Source organism: Leptodactylus fuscus, chromosome 10 (assembly GCF_031893055.1).
Source record: "Leptodactylus fuscus isolate aLepFus1 chromosome 10, aLepFus1.hap2, whole genome shotgun sequence".
In the NCBI taxonomy this organism is placed as follows: domain Eukaryota; kingdom Metazoa; phylum Chordata; class Amphibia; order Anura; family Leptodactylidae; genus Leptodactylus; species Leptodactylus fuscus.
In genome coordinates, this window is record NC_134274.1 from 9,614,143 (window position 1) to 9,629,370 (window position 15,228).

At 44.4% G+C, this 15,228-nt stretch overlaps 1 protein-coding gene and 3 non-coding genes across 4 annotated transcripts; all 4 read right to left on the bottom strand.

Annotated features, from left to right (window-relative positions):
* Window positions 1–555: 555 nt before the first annotated feature.
* MORN4 (MORN repeat containing 4) lies at window positions 556–15,123 on the bottom strand. The gene is made up of 5 exons (XM_075257885.1): window positions 15,029–15,123; window positions 5,882–5,979; window positions 4,623–4,737; window positions 3,727–3,836; window positions 556–2,076 (listed from the first exon to the last, which is right to left on the bottom strand). The coding sequence occupies exons 2-5, from the start codon at window positions 5,946–5,948 to the stop codon at window positions 1,919–1,921; spliced, it is 450 nt and encodes a 149-aa protein (XP_075113986.1). The 5' UTR covers window positions 5,949–5,979; window positions 15,029–15,123; the 3' UTR covers window positions 556–1,918.
* TRNAY-GUA (transfer RNA tyrosine (anticodon GUA)) lies at window positions 8,603–8,693 on the bottom strand. The gene is given in 2 exon segments: window positions 8,603–8,638; window positions 8,657–8,693. It is a non-coding gene; the product is annotated as a tRNA-Tyr (tRNA).
* TRNAG-UCC (transfer RNA glycine (anticodon UCC)) lies at window positions 9,032–9,103 on the bottom strand. The gene has a single exon. It is a non-coding gene; the product is annotated as a tRNA-Gly (tRNA).
* Window positions 9,432–9,504, bottom strand: TRNAA-AGC (transfer RNA alanine (anticodon AGC)). Its single transcript has one exon. It is a non-coding gene; the product is annotated as a tRNA-Ala (tRNA).
* Window positions 15,124–15,228: the final 105 nt, after the last annotated feature.

The following is a 15,228-nucleotide window of genomic DNA, read 5'->3' on the forward strand; positions in this document are numbered from 1 at the left end:
ATATACATATTATAATCCCGCTTAGGGTAGTTCTCTGCAAACATATCAGGATCCCAATATTTATGTTCATTCAGTTGCGCTATGCCATGAGTAAGGGAGGTACGCTCCCGCAACGTGTAGGCCGCTGTACACACATGTATTTTAACTCCTAGCAATAAAAGCTATGTTTTATTATAACCCGTGCTTTTGGAGGGATGCTGGAAAACCTTTTTCTCTTGTTTGGCCTACCTCAAGCTGCGGTCCCGAGCTTCCATTTTCGTGCATCTGTTTATTTGGGATCGATTCAAAAATTGGTGAACTGTTGAGTTTTTTGATTTGCTTTTCATCGCCTTAGAGGGATCCTGTTCCCCTTACCTTCTGGAAATGGTTTACTATTAAACACTTGCAATCTTGTCCCCTGAAAACTAACCTATCGTATGGAATAGGTTCATCTTCTAATAGACGTTAATTTAACTTTGGGAAAGGCTTAAAGGGGTTGTGGTGTTAAGGACTCTTCTTCCCTGACCACTGGGGGTTCAAGCGCCGGTACCCCAGGAATCAGGAGAAGGGGGGACCAAAACCTCTAAAGCCTCTTTGTGCCCGTCACTCCATTCACTACTACGGAGCTGCCAGATATTACAGTCCCGGCGGTCCTATAGAAGTGAATGTTGTGCTGGTCATACAAGGGCATTGCTGTTCCATTCACAAGGAGTCTTAAAGGGGACTTTCGGTCCACCGTGATCACTGGGGGACCCAACGGTTGAACCCCCAGACCCTTCTGTGTATAGTGGATAAGTGTCCTTACTAACACAACCCCTTTACGGTGGCCATACACATATCATGAATGTGTGCTGAGCCTGTATCTAAAATATATGGGGGTGCCCAACCTTTTCCCAAATGTTGGGTAAGATCAGGATTTAGCTGCTGGATTTCAACATGCCCAATCCTTTTCTTCTCCCCCTTGGAAACACATGCGTCTGAGCCGAGTGTTCATGTGTATGGGAAATGACTATTAGGAAATCAAGTGGACCGCTATCTATTCTAAGGAGTATGGCCATCTTTAGTTTGTGTCCCAGCTCTATCCCTGAATGAAGCTACGACAGGTTACCTGTCACCGGTCTGTATCCCTACACCCAAACATACTTAAAAAAGTGGAATTTGGTACAATATTCTCATCAAATGGCCCCATACATACCATCCCTGAACGTCCCTATAAACCCCATGCATATACTTGCTTTATACCTGTAATATCTTGCAGCACATTATTGCTGATAACAATGCTTTGTAGCTTATACATATGCAGTAAGGATATTATCCTATAAGTGCGAGACTCCTATTTGGGCACTGAGTTATCCCGCTATACCGCCCACCATGCCCTCCCACCTCATGTATCATCAGAAACCTGGAGCCAGTTCCTCGTCCCATTGCTCCTTATGGAGTGGGTGGTCCTTTGCAGAATAATACCGCCCACGAGGAACAGGACACAACTTAATATGGTATATACACTCCCGGCCGTACTCTCTTCCATGTAACTGTATATTGTATTTCAGTCCTCAAACTATAATGCCCATGCAAATAACTCCGATACTGTGCAAGGACACAAAAAAAGCAGAAAAAAAAAGCCTGTGAAGACAATCGTGTCGGAATACACTGCAGGAATTGTATTCGTTGCAAGCTGCTGAAGCTTCATCACTGGAGGAGGCACTGTATAAGGTCCATTGCACTTGGAAGGGTAAGCAGCAGCTTATTACATATAAGAAGACTCTGTCCCCGTAATAAATAAACATATATATATTTCTATAGAGCTATATGCCATTCAGAGCGTTGAATCCAGCGATCCGTCTGCTTTTACCAGCAAGCAGTGTAAACAAGCCAAAAGGAAAGAAAAGCTGAGTGCACTTGTCGAATGTGATGGGTGACGCGCCCGTCCTCGCGCCGCTTACACTGGGTTGGCGGCCAGGCAGCAGGAGGCTTTGGAGGCACTTATCGCCCTCTGGATTACAGCTTGACATTTCTCTCTCTTTACTAGTTTATTGTTCTCGAAGAGCCCTTCATTCCGGGGCATTCCATGGGAACCGTCGGGAAATGTCAAAAGACCTGTGCGGGCGGAAAGCAAGTGATGGAGCAGAGGTGACGCTAAAGGACCAAATTACATGACATTACCGCCAGTACTCCAGCTGCTGTGAAACTACAACTCCCAGCATGCTCCATTCACTTCCATGGGAGTTCCAAGAACAGCAGAGCATCTATGCATTGCTGGGAGTTGTAGTCTTACAACAGCTGAAGGTTGCCTAGCCCTGGTCTATAGGTTGTGTTTGGTATTGTAGCTCAGTTATATGGAAGTGAATGGGCCGCAATCCCACACACAATCTATAGACAGGTGTGGTGCACAAAAGAAGTCAAAGGGAAAATTATACAATTATTTGACCCTAAGTGGCCACCTAGTCTGTCCTAACCTCCAATAGGGCCCAAAGGGGTCAACTCTAGCTCATTCCCTGTGGGGCCCTAAGGGGTTATTTATGTTGGCTAATTTTCTATGGGGCCCTAAGTAGCTGCCGATTCTGACTAACCATCTATAGAGCCCTAAGCAGCTGCCTACTCTGACTAACCATCTATAGAGCCCTAAGCAGCTGCCTACTCTGACTAACCATCTATAGAGCCCTAAGCAGCTGCCTACTCTGACTAACCATCTATAGAGCCCTAAGCAGCTGCCTACTCTGACTAACCATCTATAGAGCCCTAAGCAGCTGCCTACTCTGACTAACCATCTATGGAGCCCTAAGCAGCTGCCTACTCTGACTAACCATCTATGGAGCCCTAAGCAGCTGCCTACTCTGACTAACCATCTATGGAGCCCTAAGCAGCTGCCTACTCTGACTAACCATCTATAGAGACCTAAGCAGCTGCCTACTCTGACTAACCATCTATAGAGACCTAAGCAGCTGCCTACTCTGACTAACCATCTATAGAGACCTAAGCAGCTGCCTACTCTGACTAACCATCTATAGAGCCCTAAGCAGCTGCCTACTCTGACTAACCATCTATAGAGCCCTAAGCAGCTGCCTACTCTGACTAACCATCTTATAAAGCCCTAAGCAGCTGCCTACTGACTAACCATCTGTAGAGCCCTAAGCAGCTGCCTACTCTTACTAACCATCTGTAGAGCCCTAAGCAGCTGCCTACTCTGACTAACCATCTATAGAGCCCTAAGCAGCTGCCTACTCTGACTAACCATCTATAGAGCCCTAAGCAGCTGCCTGTTCTGACTAACCATTTATAGAGCCCTAAGCAGCTGCCTACTCTGACTAACCATCTATAGAGCCCTAAGCAGCTGCCTACTCTGACTAACCATCTATACGGCAGCTTCTACACTTTCCAAGGAGGTCTTTCTTATTCTGGATTGCAGATCCATTTTCGTGAAATCAGGATTTTATTCCTATGCAAATTAGCTGAATAGAGGTTTTAGGGGTGTGTCCTCTCCTGCTAGAGCTTCAATCTCTGCACAATATAATTGCCACCTAGCTCCGCCCCCAGGCTTGAGTGATATCCTCCATTATGTCACGCTTTGTCTGCAGTTGCGAAGGGCTATCTAGTGTGGAGACCAGCTGCTAAAGCCCTGCACAACCCCTTTTAAGACATTAGCCCCACTGTGATGACATACAGTGCGTCTTATTTACTGTTGTATTTATGGAGGCACAAGACGGTAATATCGATAATATGAGGCTGTTGTGACGGATTTCGGCTTACCGTAGCCTTCCACGCGGCCACCTTTAAATTCTCCCTCATATTTCATCTTGTCGTATCTGGTGAATACACCCGCTCCTTGAAATTTTCCTTGAAGAAACTCCCCTTCATACCTTATACATACAGTACACAGAAGAAAGACTGTATCAGACAGCAAAGAAAAATGATACAAAAATAAAGAATTAAGAAGTGCATTTGGACCTGGCAAATTTGGACAAGCCCTGGCTACCAACGTAGACATTAAATATACAATTGCAGACTCGTGACTGTGACTATAAGGGTGCATTCAGACTACGTAACGCCGGGCGTGTATGAGAGCCGTACACGCCGGCATTACGGCAGACTGCCGAACACTTCCCATTCACTTCAATGGGAGCGCTCGTAACAGCGGCGTTTACGAGCGCTCCCATTGAAGTGAATGGGAAGTGTTCGGCAGTCTGCCGTAATGCCGGCGTGTACGGCTCTCATACACGCCCGGCGTTACGTAGTCTGAATGCACCCTAAGAGCGCCATCTACTGTATTAATACTGCAACTATCAAGCTATTATATTACAGACAAATCAATATCTGCAGTATTACTACAGTAGATGGCGCTCTTATAGTCAGAGCCACAAGATCTCGTGACCATCATTTTGCATCCTGATAATGTATGGCGATTATGGGAACATGCTGCGCCTGCTCGGATAGCACAAACCCACAGTTTGGATCTCTTTTCGATGTACATAGGACCCACAATAGGTGTCTATGGGTAGTATAGCATAAGGTTGCATAGATTTGGGTTGTATGCTCAAAGCATAAAAGGGAAAGTGATACAAAAAGAAAGATAGGAATGGTGGTGTGAATAGGGGCATATATGTATATAGGTTCACTACAATATTCATTTTCCAATGACGTCTTACCTGGAACCATCTGGAAAGGTCAAAACCCCACAACCGCTGAAAAGTCCATTCTCAAACTGCCCTACATAGGCCGTGCCATCTGCAAATAATAACTGGCCGAGGCCGTGCCTCCGACCTGCGGGGAGACAATAGCAATATTTTTCAATATCAGGTTTTTAATCTATTTTCTGACATACAATAACAAGCTTGTATACACTATACATACACTATACATGCACTATATATGCACTATATATGCACAGCAGGTTAGTGGCGTTGCTTCACGCCGTTTCGTAATTCCCATAGAAGTGAATAGGAGCTACAGAGACCGTAGAGCAATGTTGCCCCCTATCAGCTGCAGACTTGTTGTTGGCCCTTATTTGCCGAGATGGGGATAACCCTATGGACCCAGTAAGGACCATGGTAGGACCTCCTTAATAATGTTCATGGGGTTAAAGGGTTTGTTCAAGACTGATTGATGGTCTGTCCTTAAAGGGGTTTTGAGGATTATGGACACTTATCCGCCTATTCACAGTACAGGGGATAAGTGTCTGATCAATGGGGTCCCAACCCCTGTGTCCTACTGCAATCAGAAGGTCCTCCTAAAGCCTCCTTGTCAATGGAGCTCAGTGCACTTGTATGACCGATGCTCCATTTATTGCTATGGGACTGTAATCTCCAGCTGTGCCGCAGCCCCATAGAAGTGTATGGAGTGTGGGTCCATTCACAAGAAGACTTTAGGGAGACTTTCAGTCAAGCACTCCAATAATCGGACACTTACCCCCTATTCTAAAGGGATAAGTGTATATACCGACCCCTTTAGAACAGGTCATCAATACCAGATCAGGACCTTCATGGGTACACTGATAAATGCGCAGTGTACTGAGCCAGAAGATGGCGGCTCCATATACTGTGTATTGGTTATTCTGCGCTCAGCTCACATTCAGGTGAGAGTGCTACTGGCTAAGCTATATACACAATGGAGGTATTGCATCCCCAAGATATGCCATATATAGCTGATAGATATGGAGCCCACCTCTGGAAGATATCTCAAACATGGAGTCGTGTCTGTTGCCGAAAGTGGATGGGTAGACGCACCCCTGTCCATTAACTTTCAGGAACAGACAGATGCAGGTCCCACCTATAGCAGGTGCTTATGGGGTATCCTATAGGTATATGAATAAATACTGAGATGGGAAACCCCTTTAAGCCATGACAGTCAGATCTATTTCTATGAATGGGGGGCAGTATATTAGTATCGGGTTGAGGCCGGTCCTTACCTTCCCTCCATTCCCCATGATATTCCTCCCCGGTGGAATACGTGAAGGAGCCTTTTATCAGCGTCATACCTCCAGGTGGTCACAGAGAGTGATGAAAGCTGCCATAAATAGAATAAAAACACGTCATGAAATACAAGTCATTCCTTAGGACAAAGCATCAATATCGGACTAGTGGTGTCCGTGCTGCAGTACCAAGCACAGCCACAAACGTGTGTATGGTGCTGTGCCTGAGTAAGCAATGAAGGAGACATAATGCGCAAGTCAGTGCTACAACTCCATACTTATCCAGGCACAGCGCCATCTATGCTTGTGGCTGATCCTGGTACTGCAGCTCAATCCCATACACTCAGCTGAGTACAGAAATGTAAGGTGAACCCCCACCAATAAAATTTAGTACTCTAAGAATACCCCTACATGAATTTTTATAAAGCATTCCTCAGCTGCTGCAGAAACTCTTTAACATATATATGAATATACTAGAGGGAGGACCCGGCTTCGCACGGGTATATTACATTTTATGTTTGTGTACTGGCCCCATAAGAATTGTCCAGTTTTGCACTGGTGTATTTTGTATGCTGTTTGTGTGTATGTCCATAAGCGTCATGTGATTATGTGTATCTCATTTTGGATGTCAGTGAAAAACCTGTGATCAGTTGTTATGGATACCTGGAGTAAAGCTGTATCTAATCCTTCCCCGTGTAGTACTGTGTTTAGATGCAAGTGTCTAATCCTTGTTGGTGTGGTACTGTGTGCAGATGCACATATCTAATCCTCCCCATGTGATATTGTGTGAAAAGGCGCGTATCTAATCCTCCAGTAAGTGAAACTGTGTGCAGACGCGCGTATCTAATGACTCTGGCGTGCGGTACTGTGTGCAGATGCGCGTATCTAATCCTCCCCCATGTGGAACTGTGTGCTGAGACGCGTATCTAATTCTCTGGCATGTGGTACTGTATGCAGAGGCCTGTATCTAATCCTCCCCTGTGTGGTATTGTGTGAAGAGGCGCGTATCTAATCCTCCCCCGTGTGATACTGTGTGCTGAGACGCGTATCTAATTCTCTGGCTTGTGGTACTGTGTGCAGAGGCATGTATCTAATCCTCCAAAGTGTGATACTGTGTGCACACACGTATCTAATCCTCCCCTGTGTGGTACTGTGTGAAGAGTCGCGTATCTAATCCTACTGCATGTGGTACTGTGTGCAGACGCGTGTATCTAATTCTATGGCGTGTACAACTGTGTGCAGACGCGCGTATCTAATCCTCTGGAGTGTGGAACTGTGTGTAGACGTGTGTATCTAATCCTACGGCATGTGGTACTCTGTGCAGACGTGTGTATCTAATCCTATGGCGTGTACAACTGTGTGCAGACGCACATATCTAATCCTCTGGAGTGTGGAACTGTGTGTAGACGCGCGTATCTAATCCTCCCCCATGTGGTACTGTGTGTAGACGCGCGTATCTAATCCTACGGCATGTGGTACTGTGTGCAGACGCGTGTATCTAATCCTATGGCGTGTACAACTGTGTGAAGACACGTGTATCTAATCCTCCCCTGTGTGGTATTATGTGAAGAGGTGCGTATCTAATCCTACAGTGTGTGGAACTGTGTGTAGAAGCATGTATCCAATCCCCCGGCATGTGGTACTGTGTGCAGACGTGCGTATATAATCCTATGGCATGTGGTACTGTGTGTAGATGAGCGTATCTAATCCCCCCGTGTGATACTGTGTGCTGAGACGCGTATCTAATTCTCTGGCTTGTGGTACTGTGTGCAGAGGCATGTATCTAATCCTCCAAAGTGTGGTACTGTGTGCAAACACACATATCTAATCCTCCCCTGTGTGGTATTGTGTGAAGAGGCGCGTATCTAATCCTCTGGAGTGTGGAACTGTGTGTAGACGCCTGTATCTAGTCCTTCGGTATGTGGAACCGTGTGCAGACGCGTGTATCAAATCCTTCAGTGTGTGGAACTGTGTGCAGAAGTGCGTATTTAATTCTCTGGTTTGTGGGACTGTGTGCAGACCCGTGTATCTAATCCTCTGGTGTGTGATACTGTGTGCTGATCTGTGTATCTAATCCTCTGATGCGTGTATCTCAGTTTGGATATCAGTGTTGTATTGTGCATGTGGAGTGACCGTGTGTATTGCAGTTGGAATATGAGTGAAAGTCTTGCAGGTTTGTATTGGCTAAGGGGGGGGGGGGCACTGTATTTGGAATGCTGTATCTCAGCAACGGTACGTCCGAGCGAGTTGGAGTCTCATCTTAAACCTTCCCGGATATCTGAAGTATCTCTGTACCAAATTTGGTGAAGATCGGTCCAGTTGTTTGGTTCGCATTAGAGGACAGACAGACAGACAGACAGACAGACAGACAGACATTTTTATAATATAGGGAGATGAAGGTGCGGCACATACAGCGCCACCTGCAATGCCCTAGAACAATCCCCCCCTAGACTGTGCCCCAACTGTGGTTACCCCAATGCCCCCTGTATATTGCCTTCCTTATCCTATAGTAACCCACTATTTCTAATAAGACCATTCCACATGTCTGCAGTAACATAGCGCCACCTAGTGTAATATCTAATCAATAGTTTAACAAATCTTATATTTTACAAATTCTAAAAAGAATTCAATATATTTACTGTGATTCATATGAATTTAGAAAATCTAAAAAGTATTAAACACTCATCAGAAAAAAATTAGAGGGGAAAACAAAAACTTTCCTTCGAGCCGGAATCGAACCAGCGACCTAAGGATTACCGCACAGTGTAGCCACTACAGTCCTCCGCTCTACCAGCTGAGCTATCGAAGGAGCCTGGAAGCAGCCGAGTCTGCAGGCCATGTGAGCCTACACAGGCACGGCCCATTCACTAGTATAACTAGTCCGCACTCACTGCGCATGCTCCATAAAAATAATAATAATATATTATAAATAAATACTAAATAATTCAATAGATTAAAAACGAAATAAAATATAGTAAAATCTAAACAATTTAGAATATAATTAGGTATACAGCTAATACAATAATGATAACTTCTGTAGCCACAATAGCCAGCAAATAATTTCCAGAATACAAGAACATAGTAACAGCATAAATATACATCAGAATATACGAATTGTATATTAAAAAGAAGAAAAAAGGTTACTGCTGCGTTGGCCGGGAATCGAACCCGGGTCAACTGCTTGGAAGGCAGCTATGCTCACCACTATACCACCAACGCTTCACGTGGATTCAGCCCGTCCTATTCTCTCTAGTAGCAGACAGTCCAGACCCTATACAGTACTAGCAGACAGTCCCGGCTATATACAGTAATATGAAGCTAATATAAGAGACAGTCCCGGATATATGGATGGATATAAAGATAGGAACATAGTAGGGATTCTCCCTGTCTATCCTGTCACTTATCCCTATTACTTCTGCACTGTATTCTGATGACTTGTAAATATTTTGTTGAATTTTAAACAAGGAATTTTCTTTAAATGAATACAAACCTGTAAAAAAAAGCAAATACGTACAAGAACATGATACAAAATTACGGAACCAAAAACTGGAGGATGCGGGCATCGATCCCGCTACCTCTCGCATGCTAAGCGAGCGCTCTACCATTTGAGCTAATCCCCCTCCGTAGTGACTGCACGTGCAGGAGAGATTTCCATCAGAGAACTGAGCACTGGCCAATCACAGAATACATATGATTCTTTCTATTCAGGTTATAAAGTGAAAGTCCCTCTTTGATTGGTTGTTGGGTGTCCCCATACTTGCAATGTGAGCTGATACTGATAATCCCTTGTCCATGTGATGAAGAATTGTGCATGCACCACACACATACATACATACATACATACATACATACATACATACATACATACAAGATACATACAATGAATTTTGGTTCCTGTTGGGCTCCTGACTCCTGAAGAAGCCGTAGAGGACGTAGACGTGAGGAAAATCTCTTGGCCGTCCTGTATCCTATTAAGGTTTTTTTATGGTGTATACTGGGAGGCATTAATTAATTCAATTATATAATTTTTGTAATTTTATACAATACTGACTCCAAAATCGTCTTTTTCTGGTTTTATATTTCAAATGAGAGTGGCTATGCAAAAAATGATCAAGGCGAATCTATTGGGTTCACATCGGTGTCAGCGTGTCCGTTGTTCTGATCCATCCCCCTGATGGATCTGCACGACAGAGAGCGCAACACAAGCGTGAACCTAAGAAAAATAATACAAAAATGCTAATAAAAAGTTCCATTTAGGCAGAATTTTCACCTGCGGTATCTGCACCATTATTTCTAAGGCATTGCTATAGGTCAGTGGTAGTACAATGCGCACTTGGCCGTATAACCCTGAATGTGCAGAGGTTGCGGTGCGCTCAGCGTGGAGCTGCGAGGCTCGGGGGCATTGGCATGCGCGGCGCGTAACGTTTACGTCTGCATTTTTAATGTGTTTTGACTGGTGCATGAAAAATGCATCGAACACATGAAAGTGTCCAACGCCTGAATGAACGGCTGACAAAAGAAAACCGCACACGGTGCAATGTGTATAATGGAGCCAATAAATGCCATTGTCCCTATAGAAATCAATATAGGGGGGAGTTACGGGGCAAATGGATCCATAGGGTTGTCTTCAGGATTTAGACAAAGGCCCTCACCAGTGCTGAAGGAAGGGTTAATATATCCTTTAGCATTAGGCATTGTATATAGCTGCATGTACGTGTAGTCTATATACCGTCCATAGTGACAGATACGTAATGGTGGGCAGTATACGGGCCATAGAAAAAAAAGCAGCATGTGTATGAGGTCCTATTCCTGCCCATTGTAAAGGTCTTGTCTATTCTATTGATAGAACCCGTGAAAAATACGGAACGCGCACATTTTGCTTTCATGGCCCCTACAGTCGCGTGCAAGTTTTGCCCATCCCAACATGTTCACTTGCAGTAAGAACACTGCAGTTAGGATACCACAGTACATCTATTTGCTGGAAAGGGTTAATAAACATGGCTGCCTCCTTTAAGAACAGCGCCATAACTGTCCACTGGCCGAGTCTGGTATTGCACCTCAGCTCCATTCACTTCTGTGCAACCAAGCTTTAAAGCCAGGGCCCCTGTAAGATGTAAATGCGGCGATTTACAGTCAGGACAGCGGATGGGATTCTAGCAAATCTCATGCCCACTGTGCGGTAAATCCAGGGTGCGGCACGCCACGATTTCCAAAACTGGCGCGGTTTTGGAAATCGCAGCGTGTATGATTGAAACAAAGTCCGCAGAGGAAACGTCTACAGACCGGATTTAATCATTTCGGTTTGGTCGCATTTTTTATTCCAGCGACAGTAAGAGAAGAAATTTTTTTTTTTTTTTTAAAAATCAATGTTAATAGAAATCAAAATAAGATCGTGCCCTTTCTCTAGATCTGCGGCCGCCTCCTTCACAGTAGCCATAAACCCCAGGAGGGGCCGGCGGCGGCGGCACACGGGCACTTAAGTGTGATTAAGTCCAGACAGCCGGATGGGATGATTTAATCGTGTAATGGATCCTGCAGCCCACTCCTCATGTATGATGTCAGCGGGCGATGGCCTCACTATCCCCAGGACACCACTTGTCTTAATAACAGTAAAGTGTAGGAAGTGCGACCCCCCCCCTCCTCTATAATACAGAAGCCCCCACCCCCATAACCGGGGCTGGAGAGACAAAGTCACCGCATGGCGACGTTCTTGTCATCTCATCCAAACGTTCCAGAACCATTCTCAGTGTGCAAAAAGTACTAGATATGGTGCAAAAATGTCGTGTGGGTTCTGATACTGTACTACAGATGCATGTGTGCCGCCATATGGCCATCACCATTTATAGGACTAAGTGTGCGCCACCGAACAATCCCAAAAATTGTTAGGGACCCCCCAAACTGACCCAATAATGGTGGTTCCAAGCTCTGTATAAGGCTGGGGTTCCATAACGACTTTGGCCGCAACTCTTGTTGCACAACCAAAGATTGCGGTGTCATCCTGCAACTCCTTCACTAATATGAGTGGATGACGTCACACTGGGACCCCGAGGGTGCTAAAACTGCAGCAATGCTCAATCGTTTTGTGCCTAAACGTTGCAGTCACAGCCCCTATTACTACTGCTCAGGTCCTGTATATGTCAGCACCGTGTCCTTTACCTACACACATTAGGAGACACCCGCCCGCTCCTCTGTGCTAGGACAATTGCATGAAAAACAAAACCACAAAGCCCTAAATTATTCCACAGTCGGGGTCAGAGGTCATTGTTAAAGTGAGAGCAGTAAATTATTCCAACAGAACAGGCCCCGGGGACGCAGCGGACACAGTCACACTGTCTATAGTGTAATAAGTGGAGTAGTTATAGGATTCCCCATGGATGTCGGCTATTACTGATACTGAGTAATACACAATGGCATCTTCCAGTGGCCTTCACAAGCTCTATACAATAGGGGGCGCCAGGTTCATGTTCCAGGAAACCCTTTTTTATGGTACTGCAGCTAGTGGTGAATGTAAAGCAGCTGCTACGTAATTACCATACCTGGTGCCCCATAACAAGAACAAGCCGGTGATAGTGCACCTATATGACCTTCACTCAGCCACAGTGCACCTATAAGAGCCGCACCCCGCCACAGTGCACCTATAAGAGCCGCACCCCGCCACAGTGCACCTATAAGAGCCGCAGCCGGCCACAGTGCACCCATAAGAGCCGCAGCCGGCCACAGTGCACCCATAAGAGCCGCAGCCGGCCACAGTGCACCTATAAGAGCCGCAGCCGGCCACAGTGCACCCATAAGAGCCGCAGCCGGCCACAGTGCACCCATAAGAGCCGCAGCCGGCCACAGTGCACCTATAAGAGCCGCAGCCGGCCACAGTGCACCCATAAGAGCCGCAGCCGGCCACAGTGCACCTATAAGAGCCGCAGCCGGCCACAGTGCACCTATAAGAGCTGCAGCAGGTCACAGCGCACCCATAAGAACCGCAGCCGGCCACAGTGCACCCATAAGAGCTGCAGCCGGCCACAGTGCACCCATAAGAGCTGCAGCTGGCCACAGTGCACCTATAAGAGCTGCAGCCGGCCACAGTGCACCCATAAGTCCCCTATAAATGCTTCAGCTAGCCTTGCTGTCATGTAAAAGCTACAACCAGCCTCAGTGCACTTATATGACCTGTAACCGTTCACCGTGCCCCAGTAACAGATACCATCAAGCAGAGCACCCCTGTAACACCTACAGTTGGCCACACTATAGCTATAGGAGCTGCAACTAGCCACAGTGCCCTGTAACAGCTGCTACTAGCCACAGTGTCCAGTATGACACATACAATCAGCCACAGTGGCCCTGTGACATGGGTAGTGTGCCAGTGATCTCAAAAAACCTGATGCCAGTCACAGCACTCTCCAGAACACATACGACCAGCCAGAGTGGCCCCGTATCCCATACGACCAGCCACGGTGGCCCCGTAACCCATGCGCCAGCCACGGTGGCCCCGTACCACGTGTTGCATGCCAATGGTCCCATAAACCATGCTGCCAAGGTGCCATAGTGCTCCCAAATCAAATTAGGAGCTATGCACAACCCTCATAGTGTCTGCATCTCTACACTGTGACCCCGAACATAGGTCCAGGTTGTAACCCCATAACTGCTGGAACATAATACCATGTTATAGAATAGCCCCATCACCGTGCACTAGTGTAACAGCAGAGTATATACACTGTGTACATCCATATAAAGCATATGGAACATCTTAGTATATAATGCAGAGTATATATAGTGTGTATATAACATATATACACCATAGAACACATATATAGTATAACAGTAGAGTATATATAGTGTGTATATAAAGTATATATACCATAGATCACATATATAGTATAACAGCAGAGTATATAGAGTGTGTATATAACATATATATATATATATATATATACACCATAGAACACATATATAGTGTAACAGTAGAGTATATATAGTGTGTATATAAAGTATATATACCATAGATCACATATATAGTATAACAGCAGAGTATATAGTGTGTACATAACATATATATATATATATATATATATATATACACACCATAGAACACATATATAGTGTAACAGTAGAGTATATATAGTGTGTATATAAAGTATATATACCATAGATCACATATATAGTATAACAGCAGAGTATGTAGAGTGTGTATATAACATATATATATATATAAATATATATATATATATATATATATATATATATATATATATACACATATACACACCATAGAACACATATATAGTGTAACAGTAGAGTATATATAGTGTGTATATTATAAAGTATATATACCATAGATCACATATATAGTATAACAGCAGAGTATATAGAGTGTGTATATAATATATATATATATATATATATATATATATATATATATACACACCATAGAACACATATATAGTGTAACAGTAGAGTATATATAGTGTGTATATAAAGTATATATACCATAGATCACATATATAGTATAACAGCAGAGTATATAGAGTGTGTATATTATATATATATATATATATATATATATATATATATATATATATATATATACACCATAGAACACATATATAGTGTAACAGTAGAGTATATATAGTGTGTATATAAAGTATATATACCATAGATCACATATATAGTATAACAGCAGAGTATATAGAGTGTGTATATAACATATACACACCATAGAACACATATATAGTATAACAGTAGAGTATATAGAGTGTGTACATAACATATACACACCATAGAACACATATATAGTATAACAGTAGAGTATATAGAGTGTGTACATAACATATACACACCATAGAACACATATATAGTATAACAGCAGAGTATATAGAGTGTGTATATAACATATACACACCATAGAACACATATATAGTATAACAGTAGAGTATATAGAGTGTGTACATAACATATACACACCATAGAACACATATATAGTATAACAGTAGAGTATATAGAGTGTGTACATAACATATATACACCATAGAACACATATATAGTATATCAGCTACATGACAATGCAATGCGCCCCCTCCTGGCACACATCTGTCAGTAAATTGACTGACAGGTGCAGAGCTGATGCCGGCTGCCAGGACTGCAGGTACTTACCGTTCCCCGCGCCGGCCTTCAGGGCTCTCCATACACCTCACTGCTCCCTCACTCGCTCGCTCGCTCGGCTGCCGGCCCTGTCTGTGGTCCTGTCTCACCCCCCCACCCCGGGTTCTGTCTGTCGGCCTGATGGCTGTTGTCATGACAACACAGATCATCGACGCCTACAATTGGACAGAGACTAACATCAGGCAAGCCGA

Bases quoted from the DNA above. Each gene is read 5' to 3' on its own strand.
- MORN4 (XM_075257885.1), bottom strand. From the start codon at position 5,948: ATGACGCTGATAAAAGGCTCCTTCACGTATTCCACCGGGGAGGAATAT. The intron at 3,837-4,622 runs GTAAGACGTCAT...TGTATGTATAAG, and splicing joins ACCTTTCCAGATGGTTCCAG to GTATGAAGGGGAGTTTCTTC. The intron at 2,077-3,726 runs GTAAGCCGAAAT...CCGCCCGCACAG, and splicing joins TGGCCGCGTGGAAGGCTACG to GTCTTTTGACATTTCCCGAC.